Source organism: Pavona decussata, unplaced genomic scaffold (genome assembly GCF_977016875.1).
Source record: "Pavona decussata unplaced genomic scaffold, jaPavDecu1.1 SCAFFOLD_368, whole genome shotgun sequence".
Lineage (NCBI taxonomy): Eukaryota > Metazoa > Cnidaria > Anthozoa > Scleractinia > Agariciidae > Pavona > Pavona decussata.
The window spans coordinates 345,483-366,924 of record NW_028145744.1 but is presented as its reverse complement, the minus strand read 5'-3'; the positions used below and the strand labels follow the sequence as shown (position 1 = coordinate 366,924).

At 42.0% G+C, this 21,442-nt stretch overlaps 1 protein-coding gene and 1 long non-coding RNA gene across 5 annotated transcripts in view; both read left to right on the top strand.

The window, feature by feature from the left end:
* LOC146452467 (uncharacterized) overlaps window positions 1-17,521 on the top strand; it is a 33,966-nt gene extending 16,445 nt beyond the window's left edge. For 2 of the 4 annotated variants that reach the window (XM_085097861.1, XM_085097860.1), the window contains 7 exons: window positions 9,956-10,188; window positions 10,348-10,899; window positions 11,427-11,790; window positions 12,965-13,083; window positions 13,685-13,780; window positions 14,586-14,650; window positions 15,420-17,521. In XM_085097861.1, the coding sequence (XP_084953987.1) occupies window positions 9,956-10,188; window positions 10,348-10,899; window positions 11,427-11,790; window positions 12,965-13,083; window positions 13,685-13,780; window positions 14,586-14,650; window positions 15,420-15,585 (1,595 nt within the window). In that variant the 3' untranslated portion in view covers window positions 15,586-17,521. Of the gene's footprint in view, window positions 1-69; window positions 940-1,009; window positions 1,757-3,495; window positions 8,626-9,955; window positions 10,189-10,347; window positions 10,900-11,426; window positions 11,791-12,964; window positions 13,084-13,684; window positions 13,781-14,585; window positions 14,651-15,419 lie in introns of those variants that run through there. The other 2 variants (XM_085097858.1, XM_085097859.1) reach the window with 2 other exon arrangements.
* A 711-nt stretch (window positions 17,522-18,232) lies between these two features.
* Window positions 18,233-19,203, top strand: LOC146452466 (uncharacterized). The gene is made up of 2 exons (XR_014859747.1): window positions 18,233-18,709; window positions 18,808-19,203. It is a non-coding gene; the product is annotated as an uncharacterized LOC146452466 (long non-coding RNA).
* The last annotated feature ends 2,239 nt before the right edge of the window (window positions 19,204-21,442 follow it).

Below are 21,442 nucleotides of genomic sequence, written 5' to 3'. Positions count from 1 at the left end.
GAAAAGTTTTAATCTGCTTGCTACTTTAAATTGTTGTCGAGTGTCTAGACGAAGAGCGTCAGCGATAATAATTAAACTAATAACATCCTTCTGGGGATTTTTCAGATTACAACCCGTGGTCTTGACGGATTACTGTGTACAAAAATAAACAAGTGTTCCGTGTGTTGCTGACTTGAAATAAATGAATTTATTCAGACATAGTAGGGTTTTTAATTTTGTATCTTTGCATGTTTTGATTTCACTCGGCTTGTTCGGTCAAGTTGAAGATGTTTTCTCGTGAAATCAAAGTTATTGAGAACCCCAGAATTGAAGGGCATACCGTCTCATTGGAAAACAGGGATAATGATTTATATAATTATAGACCGTGTTTTACTACTGATGCGGCAAAGTCAAAGCAACATTTGTTTCGAAATTGAAACTCCTTATGCGACAAACTGGCGTAAATCCGGCCGCAATGTTGGTAATCGCCATTTTCCTGTTTATGAAGTAATTCCGAGGTGTGGCTGAAGCGATTTATTTTACTTGACAAGCTGAAGGCTGTTTGACCAATTTCCAATTTCCGACGTTCTTTTGGTTTAAAAAATATATTTTTTAGGAAATCCTGGTTCATATTTTCGTCTCACAACAATCCTTTTTTTGTATTGGTTAGTGAATAAATACTGCTTTCTCATCCGTTTGTCTGCAAGTAACTGCGCTTTTGCTGTCAAGAAAAGGTCGAAGTATTTATTCATGTGAAGACGTTTACGGTATATCTCAGAGAATTTTTGCTTCGCGTTATCGCCGTGCGTGACCGTGTTTTTATTACGTGTCGTTCAACGCTCCTTAGACACGCTCCACTGCCTCTAACCCCAGTCTTTCAGATGCCAGTAATATCGGTGAAGACGCGCTGCGGTCATCTGCTTTGGGCAAAGAGAAATCCTTGTGACCTGCAGAGGAAAGGTAAGTTAGCCTGTGGCACCTACAGTCTTTTAACTACATTGATAAATAATATATGCCAAATAACATGGTAATTGTTGTTACTTGCTCTGCTCTCGCGCGCCCAGTGCTTAATTTGCATGTAAGGAACTGAATACATTATCTTTGAAGTCGTGGCACTGTGTGTGTTTTTCACGAGTGTTTTAATCTGTTTTCTGGCGTTATTTTACCGGCTTCAATTCAGCTGATCTCCTAGGCCTTTTAAGAACAACCCAGCGTGAGTAAACCAGATCGATTGGCGACGGTCAAAACGGCAAATTCACGAACAGCTCACGTTTAATCTACGTGGACATTTAGTGCACTTGTGCTAGATCGATCGGCGTTGGATGCGAGGCAGCCACCGCTTGATATTCGGCCAAACGGTGATGTCACTACCAAGGAACGAAGAACTCGCTCTTTGATTGAATCGATCGTCATATCGCCAAAATAAATAATTTTTCGTCTTGTTGCGTAGAGGATCATATTTGAACCGACTCGCACGTTCTTGGCACAAATCGATCGACAGATATTTACAGACGTGATGTTATGGCGAGCGACGTGCCTTGGTTTTCGCTGCGCTTGACTCTCGTTATCTGTTCAATCTTGGTGCTTTAACTCTTGAGGAAAATCCATCGTAAATCAACACAAATCGAGTCACAAGAAGCGGCATCGATCGCGAAGTTTTCTTGCGGTGTTGTTTTACCTTGATGCCACCGGAAGCCGTGTTGTTTATATTCTCGTGCAGGAGTGTTGAGTGTATCAATCTGTTGGATCCTTAATGCCTGGTGGAAGAGCATTCAAGGTATTTGAATTTAAATGACTTTTACATCACAACCATTTTACTCCGTAGTCTGGAGTCTCTAGTTCAGAATGAATGGAAAAAGAAAGAACAATTTTACTGCATGAACACGAAACCGAACTTCATTTGAAAAATGATGACACTTAAGAACTGTCTCCGCGAACGGAAAACTTAACACCTAATTACTGACCTCTCAAAGTCTATTTCTGGGAGTAAAACATTTTTCATAAAACATCTTAATTTTTGGATTCGTCTCGGCAGGTCTCGAATTTTAAACAGTCGGTTGAAACTCGCACAGAAATGAAGAGGATTTTATCGGTGGATTATTTTAAAATCTATTTTCATCAAAACTAAGTGTGCGCTTCTAATCAGCCATGTTTTCTGTACATATTCTTTATGATTTAGATCGAATCATTTCATGATCATGTTTGAATTGTCAAGAATTTTGGCCGCAAAACTTTGCCTGGGCGAACGCAAACCCGATATAGGATATTTTCGTGACTCATATCGAATATTTATAATCATCAATTTATAATTGTTTCTCTAGGGACATATCGCGATTTTATATTGCTCCGTCTTTCCATGAGATATAGAGCCTTGTTACCCCTGTAAATTCGGCTTTTAGCTGGTGTTTACAGAAATAATTTTAGATGCCAAGACAGCGTTCGGTCTTGTTTACATTTTGTGCATTTTTGACTCGTTAGGGGCTGTTGGGCACTTTCTTGTAAATATTATTTTTTAAAAAGTGAATTTCATTATCTATTTCATTATCAATGACAGATGCACAGAAAATGACTTCTTGAAGTGGCGTATATTTTTATGGTTGATTTGCTATACTGGCCTTGCTATTTTGTGTTTTGGCAAAAATTCTCCCTCCCCATTGTTATTTTATGCTTTGTTTTCCATCACAAAAATATATGATGACTTTGTTTTAATTATGATCATGTTCTCTGTAATAAGGGGCAAGCCGCTGTTATGTTGTAACAACGTACAGTAATCTATCAGTCACTTCCAGTTGTCCCTCCCCTCCCTGTTAGTTTAGCCCAGGGGCGGACAGAATTGTGACTTCACATCTGGCAAAGACAAGATGTATATCTCTAGGGAGGAGACAAATGAGATGGCAGATCATCGGTCACTGGAATAGTCCTGAGAAACAAAGACTTCTCTCCTGGCTTAGTTGCTTAATTTTCTAAAGGCGTCCATAAACTAAGAAATTGAATATTTGTAACTTTACCTTAGGACAGCTTATTTCTCCCCACCGAGGAGCATTTGCCCGTGGGGAGGGGTGGGGGGGCATTGCTGGAAATGGTTGATGCATAACTTAGCAACAGCTAGTAACAGAGAACCAAGATTATGAGTCTAGTGTGCAGACTGTAGATGATCACGTGACATGTCTACCTGTCAGCAACACGGGAGAGTGCAGATAACATGTATTTTTCTTTATGGAAGGGCACTCTTAGCCTGCAGAACAGGCGTTATTTAATATATCTTTTTCTTTTGGGAGGGGGGCGTTTTTCAGGCAAGCGCGAGTCACGCGCGACGCGCGTCACTCGGGCTTGCCTCCGCTCGCCTGAAAAACGCAGAAAACCTAACGCCCGTTCTGCAGGCTATGTAGGCTTCGATTGGTCTCGTCACGCGAGAAGCGCGTGGAAGGTTATCTAGCGTTAGGAAGACTATACAAGGCTATGAATTAGTACGTTGGGTATGCAGTTAATTTATTCGGTTATCCTTCAATTTTGCAGGTTGCATGCAGGAAGACACGAGAAAGAAACTTTCTTCTGACGAATTATCTGGGCACGATAGACCGCATTTCATAGCAACAGCGGTCATTCAGCCAAACACTCTTTGCCAAAGCGATGAGTCTCCATGGAAACATAAGGCAGTAGAACACTCGGGGCTGCACTCGGCTCCTGATGTTGGTCCTCCCTTTTCACACACTAAAGAACGAGCACCTGCTTTGCACTCTGAGATGTTAGGTAATTTATCAAAAGATACAGGTACTACTGTGGGTATTGGTTCCAGACAACCTGAAGCCGCAGTGGATGCGAGTTTGATCACGACTGAGCCAGAAACACGAGCCAGTGGAAGCATCCGTGACAGGATAGCGGCGCTGTCAGCAGCCGCTGGTGTGTCACGCTTGGGTGTCATGTCAAGTAGAGAGCAATCAAGAGTAGATGTCATGCCGTCCAGAGAACAGTCAAGTGTGAATGGCGCGCCAGAAAGGGAACATTCAAAGATGACTTCCGAAAAGGGCGTTGCATTTGACGTTGAGTTGCAGAAAGCGGGCAAACCACGCCCTCCACCTCGTGTGATATCAAGATTTCGGACTAAAGACCTGGAAAAGGAGTACAAGACGGCTGTGTGTGAATCTCAAGTTGCAAATAACGGAGAAATCGATTCTGTTAATAGTGGAGAGCTCGACCTTGTAAATAACAGGGAATTCGGAGTTGTTTATAGCGAAGAACTTGGAGCGGTAAAGGACAAATCGGTGGCATTTGAGGTGAACTTTGATGATGAGCCGCGTTCAAAACGCGCCAAGGACGAGCCAATCCTGATGCAGTCCCCGTTCAAATCCTTCAAAACGCGTTCGAATCGCAGACATCAACAGAAACCGAATGTTCAACCGCTACAGCCTCAGCGAACGACTGACTGTGAGAGAAGCGCCTGCGCACAGAACGGTTATTCGAACAAACACAGCTCTGGCAGTACTATTTGCTCAGATTTAGTTGCGGAATCAATAGAAAAAGCAGTGGACATACTTTCTAGCGAACCTGCTACTCGAAAAGAAGACTGCGCAAATTCTGAAAGTCCAAAGCTACTGAAACGATATACTTTCACTTTAGATTCAATGTCCCAGAATACAGCGAGCGCTTGTCATCGAGAACTGCCAGTGGTTAAAAATGCCAGAAAAGAAGAGTCTATTTCAGATATACCTCTCAATAGGCAACGACACTCAAGTAATTATGAAGAACCAAAGCTACAAAAACGAAACGCGTTCACTTTAGATTCAGTATCACAACGCGCAGAGAACTCTTCTGAACAAGGACTAACAATGGCAAAGATATTAGATGAATTAGCCAGCAGAGAGGAATCTAAAGCTACTAAAGATCAAAGTCTGCCAAGTGAACACCTCCAAAAACGCAACACTTTTACGCTTGATTCTGAAAGCAGGGAAGGAGTGCCAATGGCCACAGTACTTAAACAGCTGGCGAGCGAGGAAGAAATCAAACAAAACAAACATCTTCCAAATGAAACGTCCCAAAAGCGAGGAACATTCACGCTAGATTCTGTATCCCAATCGATTCAGAATGCAGGAGGAGAAGGCTTGGAAGTTGCCAGTGTACTGAACGATTTGGCAAACGAACAGGAGTTAAAACAAAGTCAGCATAGGACAGGTGTTGATACCTCGGCGCTTTCAAATGAAACATCGCAAAAACGGAGCACCTTCACCCTGGAGAGTGTCTCAACAGAAATAGACAACGCAATCGAAAAGTATTTTCCCTATGAACTGCCGAAGAAGGATTCTACATCGGACAAGAAACAGGAATCTTTATCAGAAAAACGATCAACTTACACTTTGGATTCAGTTTCGGTCTCCTTACAAAGTGGAGCTGAAGAAGGTTTACCGGCAACTGAGGTTTTATCACAACTAGCGAATCAAGAAGAGCTGTATTCAGTACCTACGTTAAGTTCTGAGCAAGCGGATCAAAAGTGCGGAACGTTTACAGAGGATGATGTGACCAAGACTTTAGAAGAGGCTGAGGACAAAGGTTTGCCAGCAACTGAAGTTTCATCGCAGCTCGCAAAACAGAATGAACCGCGGTCACTAAGTGTTTTAGGTGTTGAGGAGTCAGCTCAAAAGCGCGAGACCTTTACACTGAACTCCGACATGTCACAAACGTTGGAAGAAGCTCAGGAAAAAGGCGTACCAGTGGTAGAAGTACTACATCAGCTCGCGTTCGAAGAGGAAGGCCATGTCCCTAATGATGATCTCTCAGACGAAATGTGTCTCCGAAATCAGCCTCAGAAACGGGGCACGTACACGCTGGACACTGTGTCGCATGCTATCGAGGAAGCGGTTGAGAAGGGCATCCCAGTCTCTGTCACACTGAACCACTTAGCACAGGAAGGAAAGGCTCAGAAGCATACCCAAGCGCATGACTGCGATGATGCTACTGCTGGCGATTCTACACGTGGTCTGAGAGGTTCTGGTGCCCGTGCGCATGCGTCCGAGCATCGTGACGAGTTTGAGGCTTCGTTTGAGGACGCCTTGGAACAACTTGAGGACTGTGTGACATTCGACAGTGAAGAAGCGTTTTTATCGTCTTCAAGCCGTGGACGTCCGTTTTCTGAGACTCCAGGAAACCGCGGCACTTACGACCTGGACGAAGTGTCCACCTCTCTTAAAGACGGCGAGAAAGACGGTGTCCCCGTGGTTGAGACACTGGAACGTTTACCAGGAGCGAGTGGCATTTCCAAGGACAGCGTTGAAAAAACGCACCCGTCTGGAGAAAAGCGGGGCACTTATACACTGGGTGAAGTGTCGCGTTCATTGGAAACCTCCTCAGAACTAGGCATTCCTGTAGTGGAAGCTTTACAGAACTTGGCAAAAGCTAAAGAAACGAACAGCGAAAGTAATAAGATTGAAGAGGGTGAAGGGAAACGGGGCACTTATACTCTTGATGAAGTTTCCAAGTCACTTGAACACGCAAAGCAAACAGGAGTACCTGTGATTGAAGCTCTGGAGTCCTTATCAAAAGAGAAAAGGAAGAGTCCATTGCGACTGAAGATGCCAGATCGAGGGACGTATACTCTGGATGAAGTGAGCCATACTTTGGAGAAAGCGAAGCAGAAAGGCCTTCCTGTGGTGGCTGCTTTAGGCCAGCTGACGGCGTCTAAAGATTCCCCGATTAGGCAGACACCAGACGCTGTGCATCGGAGGCAAGAGAAGCTGATTAATAGAAAGACATACGCACTAGCGAGTCCTTTAGAGACGATCGGCGAAGGAACGAAGTTGCGTCTTTTTGATGGAAGCCAAAGACAAATGATGTCGCCGATAAGTTTTCACACGAAGTCAAAAGACATGCCCGCAACAAAGGCAAACACCACAGACAGTAAGGCTAGAGGATTGGGTGTTGTCCAAAAGTTGGACTTCTTGACCTCAGCTTGTGAACTTTTGCTGGCAGCGAACGCTAAGGAGATTGCTAGAGATCAAGAGCGATCGGAGAGTACTCGGAATAATCCGACGACCGAGGAATCGGTCGAAGGATCGCGCGACGTTGGGCCTGTGAGCGAAGGAGTTGGAGATATTAAAGCCAATCTCGATCAAAGACAAACTGATCGAAACACGTTCCCGTTAGAGAGCGTCTCATTGACTATTGATGATGCAAAAGCTAAAGGAATCCCAGTTGTGGAAACGCTGAAAAAAGTGACTTCAGTTGCTCAAACAAGCACGACGCAGAAGACAAATAGAATGCGTCTCAACTCTAAATCCGACTCGGAGCTCCTAAACAACGGACGGGAGAAAGAGACTCCAGAAAGATACACTCACTCGCTTGAAGATGTCTCTAGAACGTTAGAAGATGCTAAGAAAGCTGGTATACCAGTGATACAAGCTCTGGACCAACTCACCAATGAACTCGCAGAATTTTCACTGACGGCGATGAGCGGGAATTTACCGATTACGCAATTAGGAAAGGATAACCGGAAACGGAAACGCTATTCGGAAACAGCTGTCCGTGCTTTTCAGGAACAGTCACCTCAGCCCTCCCCCCACGGGTCACCTTACCCCCCACCCATAAGGAAAGCTTACTCGCTGAACGATGTCGCGTTCGCCGTCAAACAAGCGTTTCAGACTGGCACGTCACTAACTGATTTCCTAGACGATATTGCTTTTGAAAAAACTTCTGAACCGGCTCCTTCGTCCAAGGACGTCCGACCACGGTCTGTCGACTCCGGTTTTGTATCGTCGTTTTCTGATAATGACATTTCTTCGCACAGTTTCGAGTCTTCACGCAACCGAAGCAATACTTATATTTTTGATAGTTCGAACGAAGACTTAGATCTGGCAAAAATTGTTACTCCAGGTGTTAAAGCAAATGGCTTTAACGCAGAAGCCAGTTCACTGTCTTCCAACGTCAATCAAGGTGACAACCGAAGAACGTTTACGTTTGATCACGTGAGCGACCTATCACGTGGTATACCTGTAATCGAGGCTCTGGAAAAGTCATCCAACAGCAGTGGACTACAAACAAAAACTTCTAAACAGCTTGAACACCATGAAAATGCTATAAATAAACCTACGGACCCCACGTTTGCAAAGAAGTCAAATTCTGGAAGAAAGCAGACGCCGCCGAAACCTAAACGACAGTTTTTTAAGAAAACTAAATCTTCACAGTCGAGCTCTGATTCGTTTGTTATAGAGTTTTTTAATTCCAACTGTTCAGAACAACCGGACGCTTCGAAATATCAGATTAGGGACAATAAAGTTGAAGTGGTCGTGGATGATATAGGTCCTAAAGCAGACATTAAAGATACTGAAAATATAGTCGATTTTAATGGCATCTCACCTTCGTCAAGTTTTCCAGGACAACACAAAACAGAAAATAATCACACTCATCGCCAAGTTTCACTGTACAAACATGCAGCTGATATTGATTTAGTACCGACTAAGGACCCTGAATCGGTGGAGCTCAAATCAAAGGCACCTGTACCAGTCTCAAGCAGCACACCTTCCCGAGTACGTGCCACGTGGCGCCCTAGTGGCAGCGTGTTAGATAAGATCGCGAGTCTGATGGATGCCGCAGAGGACTGTGGGATTTCTCCCACTGATGTTCTCAATAAAGTAACTGATTTGCCTTGCGACGCAGAAGGTTTGTTCACTAGTGATTAATACCTCTGGAGTCTTATCTTTTTTCCTTCTTTCTTACCTTTTTCTTCAGTTTCTTCACTTCTGCAAAGATAACGTTTTTGAGGAATTCTTTGATCCGAACGTCGTACAAGTCTCTTTAGGCGACCATCTTCCCTGATCCTCCGAGCAAACATGGAAAGTGTTTTAAATTGTTAATCAAACAATAAAGTAGCCTATGGATAAGGGGTTTGTTTTCTAAAGAAACTGTTGTGCTGCGTCAGTGGGGAATAGAAACGAATATTCGGTTTATCAACAGAGTTGAATACTTAAGGTAAATTGGCCACCGGAAAGAGATTCGAGTGCTGACGTTTTGACCGCGTTAGACCTTCGTCAGAGCGAATGTAAAGTAGCCTACTTAAGTTAAACGTATGTTAATAATAATAATAATAATAATCTTACAAGTTGGAATAGTATTTGCCGACTCTCACGTAAGAATTTTTCTTTTATGCAATGTTTGCATCGTTCTTCTGCGGCCATTTTCGAGTCGTTTGCTGTCCAGTGCCTGCCACACTAACAATTGTAAATAATGAAGTAACAACTATTGATTATCGTCGCTTTAGAGCAGGCTTTCTTTTTCGCAACTGCTTACGTTGCGTTCTAACTGCGAGGATCTTTCTTCTATCTAATCATCGCTTAGAGTTGCCTAAAACGGCGTATCATTCCATTCTAACAACGCTTAGCATAAATCTACTAGTGCTCTATCACGAATGCCGCTCTCTGATTGGCTACGCTACTCGCTATCTATTCTGTGATAGAAAGTGAGTAGCGGTTTTCAACAAAATGGCGGCCGCTTCCTCGCGTTTTCGAAGTGTCTGCGATGAGGATATAGATAATTTAGTTGTTTAGTTTTGAACGACTAGTAGATTTATACTAAAAAAATTAGATTATTCGCTCTCGATTTCTATGCATGATAGCTGATAAGGGCTGCGCCCTTATCAGCTATCACGCGATAGAAATCTCGAGCTCATAATCTAATTGTTAAGTATTATGATACACCTGGTCAAACATACATAACTGAAACGTAGTAACGCACACAATGAATCAATCATTCTTCATTTATATTGTTGACCAACTCTACTTTCTCCTTACAATGTCACTGTTTGATTAAACATTTAAGTCAGGAGAATAAAGGAAATAATCACCAAAGATGAAATGCCTTGATTTTTAGACAAAATCTCCCAACTAGTAGGATAAGAAATATATGGAGGACAGTGAGGAGAACATACATGTTGATACTTATAATAAGGTATAATGAGACGTTGTGGTTTGCGTGACGCTGTTTTGTGTTTAAGGTGAAATTGAGGAATCAGAAGAAGACGAAACTGAACAGGAGCAGGCAGTGACGTCACAACTGGCTTATTTGCGCATGCAGCTGGACGAAAAACGTCGTCATATCGAGGCAGAAAAACACCGCGCCCAGACCGAGTGGGAAGACCAGCGCCGAAGACTGGGGCAGACCGCGTTCTGGTATGTGATTGGAAAGGCTCAGGGAGGTCAACCTGTAGAAGAGAGGCCTGGGTCAGAGGTGAGGCTCCTAATTTCACAAATAGTAAAACCTTAGCTACAGGGAACGTGGAACCTCAAAATGATTGACTGCGTTTGTTTCCTCTGTTAGTTCCTTGTTGTTTGGTTTCAAGGTAGAAATTGTGCATTTGATTGATGGTGATATCATTGCCCTTATTAGGCCTTACCCTCAGACCAGGGTCCAATCATGCAGCCTCATTCGCAAGACAAGTCGAGGAAGCCTGTGGCCGGGTTTCCTGATCAACCATCCCCTCCCATTGCATGGTCATCACCTGCTAACTCTCCCCTCCCCTCATCTGTATCTCATCCAAGTTCCAACGGTCCACAGTTCGAGACGCGTGAGTTCCGACTTTCTGATTATCCCCCCGGTAACGACCTGGGCACTAGTCCTGATATGACGCGCCCGTCATCTCAGCCAGCGGTTGAAGTCAGCTCCAGGCCCACTCCGGTACCTCCGCGTCCCTCGTCACACGATCCAGTCGCTTCTCGTCACACGACACCCGCTAGGAAGTGTTGGGACGTAGACGTTGTTCATACAGCCACCCCACCCCTCTTGGTGCGTCCTGATACAGCTTCTGTACATGTGGATACCAAGCAAGAAACCGTGTTCCCTGAGGGTGATGGTGCGGCAGAAATTGAAGTGGAGAATCACACTCCGTCGAAGAAAGGATTGGCAATGTTTATTGGTGATGATGATAACCAGGGAAGTCAGGTAAATTTACAGAAACGTGTCGTTTTTGTTTTCGTTTAATTTCAAAACGGATTAATTTTGTTGGCAGACCTTCACGGCCACACCCTCATCGACGAGTTTCAATTCCTTTACCCATGTCCTCTTATTTGTGGTTTTCAAAAAGCGTTTACTATACAGTTTCCATCCTATGGTTGCGTTCCTCATTTCACTGTCTACAGTACACAAATATAACTGAAAACTATCGAGACCGCCACCAGCTTGATGATTTTTAATCGTCCTCATTGTTTTTGTTCTTTTTTCCGTGTAAAAGTCTGGTTTTTAAGACCTGAGACTCTGCTTTAAAGAGACGCCAACAGAAATTTGTACAAGCACTTCGCGTCTCAAGATGCGTTGTAGATAGCAAGCCGCGCACTGTCGCTAAAAAGAAGCACTGTTGTCTTGATACACCACAGAGTTCTCAAGACTTGTATCAAAAGAAAAACTTGTTGATTAGTTAAGAGAATCTGAATCTGTGTTTTGAACTGACGACTCTCTTTCCGTGTATTTAGGGCTTAACTCCAGAACAAGAAAAGAAAAGAGAGAAGTTCCTGCGAATGAGGCAGAAGAAACAAGAGGAAGACAAAACACGAAAAGAAGCAGAGTTGGAGAAAAAGAGAAAGAGAGAAGAAAAACAACGCGAGAAAGAAATGCTCCAAAAAATGGAGGAAGAAAGGGTCCGTCAAGAAGAACAAGAACGGCAGCGAGCAGAGCAAGAACTGAGAATCAGGGAGGCACAAACTGCACGGCTGCCAGACTCCTACGCTACTTACCGTCACGCGGGGCCTCGGCAGCATTCCCATGACACAAGTAAGGAAGGCAATAGTTACTTCGCACCAGGTCCCTCGCAGCCTTCTGGTTTTGCAGAGTTTAGCGGTAAGTATGATACTTAACAATTATTGCACTAGCGCGCTTTGGATATGAAATGATAGGGACTTTTCGCAAAAACGACGCCGACGGCAACGAAAACGTCAATTAAAGAAAAGACTTAATGAGCTAAACAATGCTTTGCACGTGCATTGCAAATTTTGATACATTTCGTCGCCATCTTCGGCCAAATAACAACGTGAAATGCCCAAATTCAAGATTTTATGGAGAGCATGAGCACATGACAGTAAATTTTCATTATCTGTGCTAACTTGAAGACCGTTTCCACCAGTTCTGTTACTTAACTGGATAGTTGGGCCACATTGTAGAAGTTGAACGGATTGGGATAAGCACAAAGTAGCTGGTACAAGTAACACGAACTTGTATTTTCAAGTGACGTTTTCGTTGGCGTTGCCGTCGTGGTTGCTTAAAATCCCCGATACATAGCCAACGAGGCGCGTGAAATGATCGAATAACCTAAAAACTGGATCATTGTATAATGCAATTCCAGAGTTTTGATTGGCTTAGTGGCCATGGTATATGAGTCATTATACCATGCTAGAGAAATAGTGACCATTTAATAGGCCATTTTCATGATGGCGTCATTTTACTACAACTACCAGAATTCATTTCGTTTTCTAGCGCTATCACGCGATAGAAATCTCTAGCTCATAATCTAACTGTTAAATATCCAACGCGCGCTTGTGGAATAATTTATTATTAATTATTCTAACTTTTGACCTGAGACCATTGAGTCTTTGAATAACATCATTTTTAGACCCAGAATACAAAACAGGTGTTTTTGTGTGTAGTTGTTTTGATTATTTTCAATTCACTGAGGGATATATGAAACTCCAAATACGCGAATTCTTGAGACGCGAAGCGTGATAATGATAGAAACTAATGATAGAATGTCGCGCGCGAGCTTCACGTGCGAGGTAACTTGCCAGTTTCTCACTTTCCTCAGTCCAATCGTTGAAGGCTGCGTGCGTTCATACAACAGTCCACAAAAATTAGGGATGTTTTGAATGTTTAGCATTTCCAATGTAATAAAAGCAATTTGGCAGTATTTCCCGTATTCGGGTCGTTTTTCGAGTAATTCAAACATTTCGCAAACGGAAGGGTCAGTAAGGTTTGCATGCACAGGAAATAAAAAAGTGAAACCGCTGTTCATTATTCCCAGGTCCGCAGTGTTATGTAAAGCCGAGCGGAAAGTCAAACAGGAAAATCATCGTGAATGCTATCTCCCACGTGTGTTTATCAGGAACAGTGAATCAGGATCAGAAGGAGAAATGTTTACAGGTTTGTTTTATACGGATAAAGACGATCAAAGGTTTCGTTTACTATGACCTGGGGTGACGATGATCATGGGTTCGGGTCGTTACAGGGAGTCGGAATGCTCGTCACAGTACGTTTTACTTTAGGCGTCTTAAATGATTCGCTTACGCTGTTACGCTGTCGGGGCAGGGATAGTTTGGTGGTGAGAGAACTCGCCTCTTACCAGTGTGGGCCCGTGTGTTGAGTTTGTTGTTGGTCCTCATTCTTGCTCAGAGAGATAGTTGGTTTATTGTTGTTGTTGTCATCTTCCCTCCCCCCCCCCCCCCCCCGCCCGCTTCTCAGAAATCAATATTTTCAAATTCCAATTAGATCACCATTCAAGAGACCGTTTAATAAATTTTTTTTGTCTTATTTTAATTTATCAACTCCACAACTCCATTTTCCTTCACTCTTGTAAAAACAAAACATGAAAGTGCGTTGTTTACAGTGGAAAGGTACGTAGCAACCCATCGTCCTTCGTCGTTCACCTGTATACAAAAAATATGACACGAGCGAATATGTGGTGCTTTGTGATGATTTGGCTTTTGATCTTGCTCTAATGTGTGATATTTCCTTTCTGTTTTAGGCTATTTCTGAATCCGACGGACATCACTTCATGATTTTATTCAAGGACGGTCTGAAGTTCAGAGGAATCTACGTACACAGCCTTGACAATGACCAGGTTATTTTGGTTTCATTCGTATTTATATCAGAAAAACCTCCGACAGTGAGGTTTACTGTTAACATTGTTTTTGTTATTCAAGCGTGCCCACCAATGACACGGGGGAACTCTGCTCTAACAGTCAATACGTCTTTTGCTGGTACATGAATATCAGTTGAAGACGCAATTTTTACAATAAACTGTCAAAATTCCCGCGCGCTGATTGGCTCGTAGCTATTGTCTATAAGAGTACAGACAATAAAAATGACGTCAGATGTAACGTGCGTGCTTTCTTAACGGAAAATAAAGCCAATTCCGCTCGTACTTTTTCCATGTTACTGTAAAAACAAATCGACGGCAGTTTTTTTATGGTCTTTACCCTTCTAGACCATAAAGTGACGCCATAACATGTTCAAAACCTGGCAGTGAAACCACTCGCCTGCGGCTCGTGTTTCCACCTGAGCTTTGTATATTTTATGACGTCATTTTATGGTCTCCGAGAGTATAGACCATAAAAAACTACCGTCGACGGCAGTCTTTTGAAAATGGACAATGATTTGATGATAGCAAATTCGTGCACTCTTTCGTAGTGCAGACTTTTATAGGCCATTAATTTCCCAATACGTAGCCCTCGTACGTGTTAATTATATTTTGTACTTACCACACGCCATCCAATGTTGATATCAGTTGAATCTGGATAGGTATTTGAATGGAAATTTCGGCTAAGAATGTTTATTAATTTCTCTGTTGTGTGTATGTTAAGGTGAAGTCCGTGGGTGACAATTCTGTTACGTGCTCTAATACCTCTTTGTTTTCTTGTGTGTAGTTGTTCAAGGTCTTTGGAATCGGCCCCAGATTGGTGACTGGTAAAATGATTGAATTCCTTTACAAGTAAGTACAGCAACATCTTCGCCTAGCGGGATTTTACTAAACACAGCCCTTGAAGATGGCAAACACTCGTGTAGTTGTACTTTCACTTGAACATCAACTCATTACACTTCACTTCACTTCACTTCACTTTTATTTTAGATGCTAGCTCGTTAAGATATACACTCACCGCGACGGCCAGCAGTGTACATTGATATTAAAAACTCACGGAACTGGCTGTCCCCGGCAATGTCCACGGCTCGTTGTGGAAGAGAATTCCAATTCACAATTGCGCGGGGAAGACAACTGAATTAATAGATGTTAGTACGGGTATATAGGGAAGGACATAGTGTTCACTTTGCTTGTATCTAGTTTTCCGGGAAGGCCTAGCGAGGGAATCTAAGGGCACGAGAGATTTATTATCAAATCCCGTCTTAAAAAGGTTAAGTCTATCTATCTCTCATTACTTCTGGAGTGAGTGCCAGCCAAGACTGGTGACGCTGCCTGGCTCATAGTTCTTTTATTCAGACATAACCAAATGTACGGCTCGTCTTTGTACTTGAAGCGTGTATTATAGTCATATTACTGATGTATACAGGAACAGGGCCCCATTTGTTAGGCAGAGAACTGAGTGAATAAAGCTCCAGTTACGAAAGGAGACTGCATTTTGGGGCTTAGCACCAATCTACAGGGTTCAGCGTTAAGTAGTGATTTGCAAACAGATAGCTTTCGTTTATTGTGATGGGTAACTTTATCAATACGTTAAAAATTACAATGCTTGTTATAATTTCAGGTATAACAGTGGAGGCAAAGAGTTCACCAAGATTCCTTCCAAAACAATCTCACTTTCAGTTGACGGGTTTGCGATCCAGAAGTCATGCTGGAACACTGGCAAGCCAGTGGTGCCCTCCAAAACATCCTCCAACCTCAAACGACCGCCTCGGCCTCCACAAAGATGATTCCCACCGCGCAAAAGCCACGAATTGATCATTCAACTTGTCGCCCTGCCATTTCGTCTGTTAAGAAAATTAATTTTAAATTTCGGGAGAGTGTTTAATCGCGAATTCGTTGACCCCAAAGGGGCGAAAATGTTGAAGCTTAGCCACTAAGAAATTGATTACTGTTTAATTAGTACTAACCAAATTTTTCCCACGTTGTAAATACTAAGAAAGTTGAGGAATGAATAGTGAAATATCTTCGACACCACCTCTTTCCTTCCGTCTCCCCCGTCATTTCCTAACGCGGGGAAGTTAAATTCCTCGAGGTAAGAATTTTTAAAAGTCATAAACGGGAGCGGTTAAATTATCTTTTTCAACCGATTTAATTGGCTTGTGTGTTTATCGCATTTTGTGAGGTTTAAGAGGGCATTCTTTGTTCGTATTCGCCTGTGTCATAATGGGGTTTTGCTGTTAATTCTGGTTCAATTCAAGAACCCTGAACTGAGATTACACTTCAGTTTAGTTTATGGGGCGTATTAGCAGCATTTGAGACTATGACTGTGATAAAATTGTTCCTTGAACTGTGCTATTTTTACCGCTTAGCACGTTAGTCCAAAACCCAGCCCCTTAAAGATTCACACAGGTTTGAGCTTTATTTTGTGCCGACCAAAAATCTCACGGGTACCTAAGGAGCTTTTCATCTCAGCAAAATACGTAAAACATTGTGTCCTGTGTTCCTAGCTCGTTTTGTGGCCTTTGTTAAAAGACATATCTGTGTAAGTAATACAGTTTCATCTGTTCGCACGCTTTAGCCGAAACTTTAACTTGCAGAAAGTCTTAGGATACGGAGCCTTATTTCTCAAATGTACTATCTGTTGTTGGTTTGACTGAGAGCCTTGTTGACCCTTTTTTCGCATTTTTAATGACATATTTGCCCGTTGGAAAACAAAAGGAATTTTTTTTCCAGTGTATCAAAATATTGAAGTGACATTTGGCCGAAGAAATTCCACATTTTCGTTTCGACTAAATCCGAATTTTTCAGGCGATCAAGGCCTGTCAAACAGATGTCCACGGAAATGAACTGTTGGGTGCTCCTGAAATCTCATGAGGAAAACAGTCTCTGTCAGACTTTGTAAGTAAGAGTTGAAAAGCTTTTAACTGTGGACACCCAGTGGGCACAACTGACTTCAGTGGTAGATTTTACAGGGGATTTCACTGTAGTGCGTGGACAGAATGTGAAACACAATTCGCTGTCTGTGATTAGCCCGTCGTAGTTCGTCAACGAACAGATCGTAATGTTAAAGGAAATTCGAACGTAAATTGTGTGAAAACGGTAAATTCTAACGTCCGGTTGTTCAAAGAGCGGATAACTCTATCCAGTGGATATATCGCTATCGAGCGCATAAAATGTATTCCAAACAATACATTTTATCTGCCTAATAGCAACTATAAATACCCGCAGGATAAAGTTATCCGCTCTTAGAACAACCGGGGCCAGAAAGAGACTGCTTTAAAGAACAAGAGAGTTTCCTTTAACCAGTTTTTGACTAAAGGCAAATCACGGCGAGTGAATCATAGCGAGTTCATCATGGCTGAGAAACTCGGGAGTACAGTGAAATCAGCTGTAGCTGGAGTATGGTTTCCTTGGGAAAAACTGAACTATCCGTAATTTTCGTCATAGTTATTGAGGTCTTCCTGTGGGAAAAGATTTAACTGGTTCTTTAGTTTTCGGTAAAACCAGCTGAAAAACAGGCAGGTTGGGGCAAGGAATCAGGGTTTGCGCGGTCGTGAAGGTTTTTTTCTACAGTGGACAATTGTCAGTTGTGATGTAAGTTATTAATATTTATTGCTTCTGACCGCTAGAAGATATTTAAACTTCTGTGACCCTGATTTGCCCAGATTATGGACGTGTTATTGTAATGGTAACAATATAGAGAAATAAACCTGTGAGAAAATATACAGTATATCTGCATTTATAAAGAAACTGCTAAGGTTTTACGGGGGAAACCGGCGATCAGCCAAGATTTTAGTAGCGCTGTTATTTTTCTAAATTTTCGTTTTACGATTGCTGCAGGAACGATTTACCAAGAGAGCCAACCAACTCGAAACAGCTGTCCACGGTTGCATTTTGATTCTCGGTTTGGTCTCTATCATGTCGCTGCCGTGTTAAGTTTTCTACGCACTCAGATCAGCCTTGCAGTTATTTGAGCTTCTTATGTTTGTTTTTGGCTGAGTATACTTGCAGCATTTTCGTTCGCGGTCCTTTGCAGTTTTCTCTGATGACAGATAAGTAAAACTAGGGGGCCATTATGGCTGCCCTCAGTCACTCCTTCGCTTATGAAAGTGTTCCCGTTCTCAAATAAGTTACTGGAAATTTGTTCTTTTTTGCAAAAATTAATCATCCGGGCTCGTAAACGGCAAAAGATAAATGAAGTCAAATGGTACGGAATTCCTCGCCGTTGCGCTCCCAACAAAAACAGAAGTTGAAGCGATATTCAACGATTTTATAGGTTAATATCAGATTATTTTCCGAACGGAAAGAAAATAAATTCCAGATTTTCTACCAAAGAGCATTTCCCCTTGGCCTCTAGCCTGCGTAGCTGGCGGTATTGTAGGCGCGCGCCTACAATACCGCCAGCTACGCACGCTACTCGGCCTCTCGCCAGTTTCCTTTTCTATCTCCCCAATCAGCCTCTATTCCATGCTAGTGCCATTCCAGCCGTGAGAGCAAGACACGTGGCATCCCTTGCGACATAATTTTTTACCCTCCCTCCCCTTCTCGCAATGTGTATGGTGTGACTAACGCACTGACCAGAATTGCGGAGTCAGGTTTCTTGTGGAACCGAAGTACTCATGCTCAAGAAAGGATAAAAACGAAAATCCCGGAATATTTCTACAGTTTTTATTTCAAACACCGAACCAATCTGTCCCGGCAAGGAGATGGGGAACCGCTGCTGTAGCCGCGAAGGGGGAGATGTTGATCGACCTCTTCTTTATCAAAAGTTGGAAGGAGAAACTAAAGAGAAACGAGAAGATCAAGACGGGGCGGAAGAAGCAAAATCATTAACTGAAGCAAAAAACAATGGGATGGAAGACGCTGCGGTGACAGAAGCGACTAACATTGAGGAATAACGAACACTGCTTGGTGAATACAATAATGCCTTGCCTGAACAAAGACGTTGAACATAACAATAACGAATTTTGTGCGTTTATAACAGAGCGATTTTTTTATTATTATTTTAGACGAACTGAGGATTTTCCGGCCCGGCTACTGATGCTGCAAGAAAGGACAAGAAACCTGGAACTATTGATTCAGTAACGGCCATTGATTTATCTTACAAGTAATGTTAACTTGACAGAATACGTTTCGACTCGCATGTGGAATTGATTATGCAAATTTGTTATAGAAGTCTTATCGCTCGTGATATTCCCTGCGACGTATTTTATTATTTATAAGAAATGTGACATTCTACAGGAGGAAACTGAAATGAAAAGGTACATTTTATATTTAGCTCTTTAGAACTGCACCGTTATGCCAATTGAAGAAATTCGGAAGCGAATTTAAAATCAATTCATATATCACAAGGTTTACGCTATTAAAATTAAAACACATGAAAGACAATGGCGTTCTCCACGTCACCAGGTTGTGTCTCGTTTGTCAGTTTCGTCTGTCATTGGTTTGTTATCTCAACTCCTTTATTTTAAACTCTCAATTTAACCAATAAATTGTCTAAAGATGGCAAAACAGGTGTAAGTGAAACTCAATTCGACTTGGTTATCGTATGACAATGTCTCTGGCTCTGACCATAATAGTCAAGGTCGAACTTCTGAATATTTAGTAGTACAGTATTTCGGTATACAAACAGAAACACGATAAAACAAGCAAAATACATATATGCCGAGCCGGGTTTTTTTTTTAATTTAATGACATAAGATTTATTTTCTTAAAAAGTGAAAGGCGAACGAAACTTTTCCGTTTCCGCGAAAACCTTTATTACTTTTTGGATTTATTCAGTGTTGGCAGTTAAAACCAAAAGCAATTAATTATTATGATCTGTGACGATTCCGTTTCTTCGGGACATGATTTTTATTTCTGAGCAGACTAAATGGTTTACATTTATTGATATAAACATGCGACTGGTAAAGAGGCAGTCAATTTATCAAAAGAGAAAAACCGGGCGTCGTTTCTCAAGAAGATTTCGGACCCGCGAAAAACTATTCCACCTGCACAAAATTCATTACAAAAAGTGTAATTTGAAAAATCTTAAAAGCAAAAACATTTTAAGTTTTCCGAGATTAAGAATCTCGTAAGTTTGTACGAAAAATAACCTGCAATCTGTAGAAAAAGGATTAAAAAAAAAATACCTTTCGCACCCGAATTCTCTTCGGAAGCTTTGAGAAACAGACCCCCGGTTTAAATGTTAGCGTAACCATTCAACCGAAAGCAGTTCTTAGCAGTACTTTCCTCTGTTGTAGCACTGATTATGTCTAAATTTTACTGAAAGCTTTTCATTTGGGTCGAAAATCCGCAAGTGCAACTATTCAATTAATAGCTACTGAGCGGTACGTTCTTGTCTGCTGTACAACGTATTGCTAAATGTTGAGTTTCTGCGAGAAAATTTTAAGTTTTACCATTTAAATGAAGGCTAGCGATTGGTACTTTACCTGTGGTGCTGTTTATTATGCTGTACAAGGTGGCTCTAGCTTTTCAGTCTGTGTATTAGGATCTTTTACATAACGGACGGCCTATTTTTTAATTATTTGCTATGTATGTTAATCAGCCCCACCAACTTCATTTTAGAGGTAAAATTCTACTGAATTTTGCATATCCTAACGAGGCTAGTGGGGCTAATAATTATGAAAATAAAAGAATAATTTATTGACCGCCATTTATGAAAATATCTGTAACCCTCTACAGCTGTGTGGCAATTTTATTCACGTGAGTGAAAGCTATAATAAATTAAACCTTGTTCTCTTATGCGGTGCAGATGTTTGCCCTTCAACACTCCTCCGTGGAAACATTTTTAGACTAAGCTCATCAATTCTTGAATTATGGTTTAAATACTTTTTATTAGTTACACAGGGAGGCGGCCCGGTGTGGTAGTCAGGACGACGGACTTTTAATTAATCCAGAGGTTCAGACTCGTTCTCCTCCTCTCTGCCCACCCAGATTTGTTTCACATGCACAGTAATCCCATGTTCAACTTCCTGGCCGTGCTACGTAAATAGCCAGCTAGTGAGCTTTGACCTACCAAATTTTTACAAAGGTTTATGTTTCAGTTTTAGTGTTAATTTCTATCGCGGAGTACGTGTTTCCCGGATTAAACTGATCCTTCGAGCGGGACGTTTACTTTACTGCTTCGGTGCTCAGGTGCTCGGACGTGTCCAATTATTTTCTACCCGTCTTCGTTTCGATTTCCAACAAAACAAAGGGCTAAGGGCTAATCAGTTAAAACGGATTAGTGACGTTTGTTTTACAAATCGTCATAAAAAGACGGCGCATGTAGTTTCTTTTTAGTTTATAATTGTTTAGTTCGTCAAGTGTTGAGTTTTCAAACTCTAAGATACAGTAGTCAGAATGCTTACTTCTCGATGTATAATCGCCAGTTTCATAGTATTCATGCAGATTGAAACTGAGACAGAAAAATATGATTTTCTAAGGCTTCTTTCAATTTTAAAAGAGGCTTCACTTTATATTTTAAGTTGAAATTAGTCGCTTTGGAATACAACCGTTTCAGTTGGAAATTTCAATTTCAGTGTCATGAAGGCATTATCATCTCCTGTAGCTCAGTGGTAGAGCATCCGAACTAGTAATCGGAAGGTCTTAGGTTCGACTCCTGATAGGAGCACTCGGATTTTTTCCGAATATGCCTGTGTC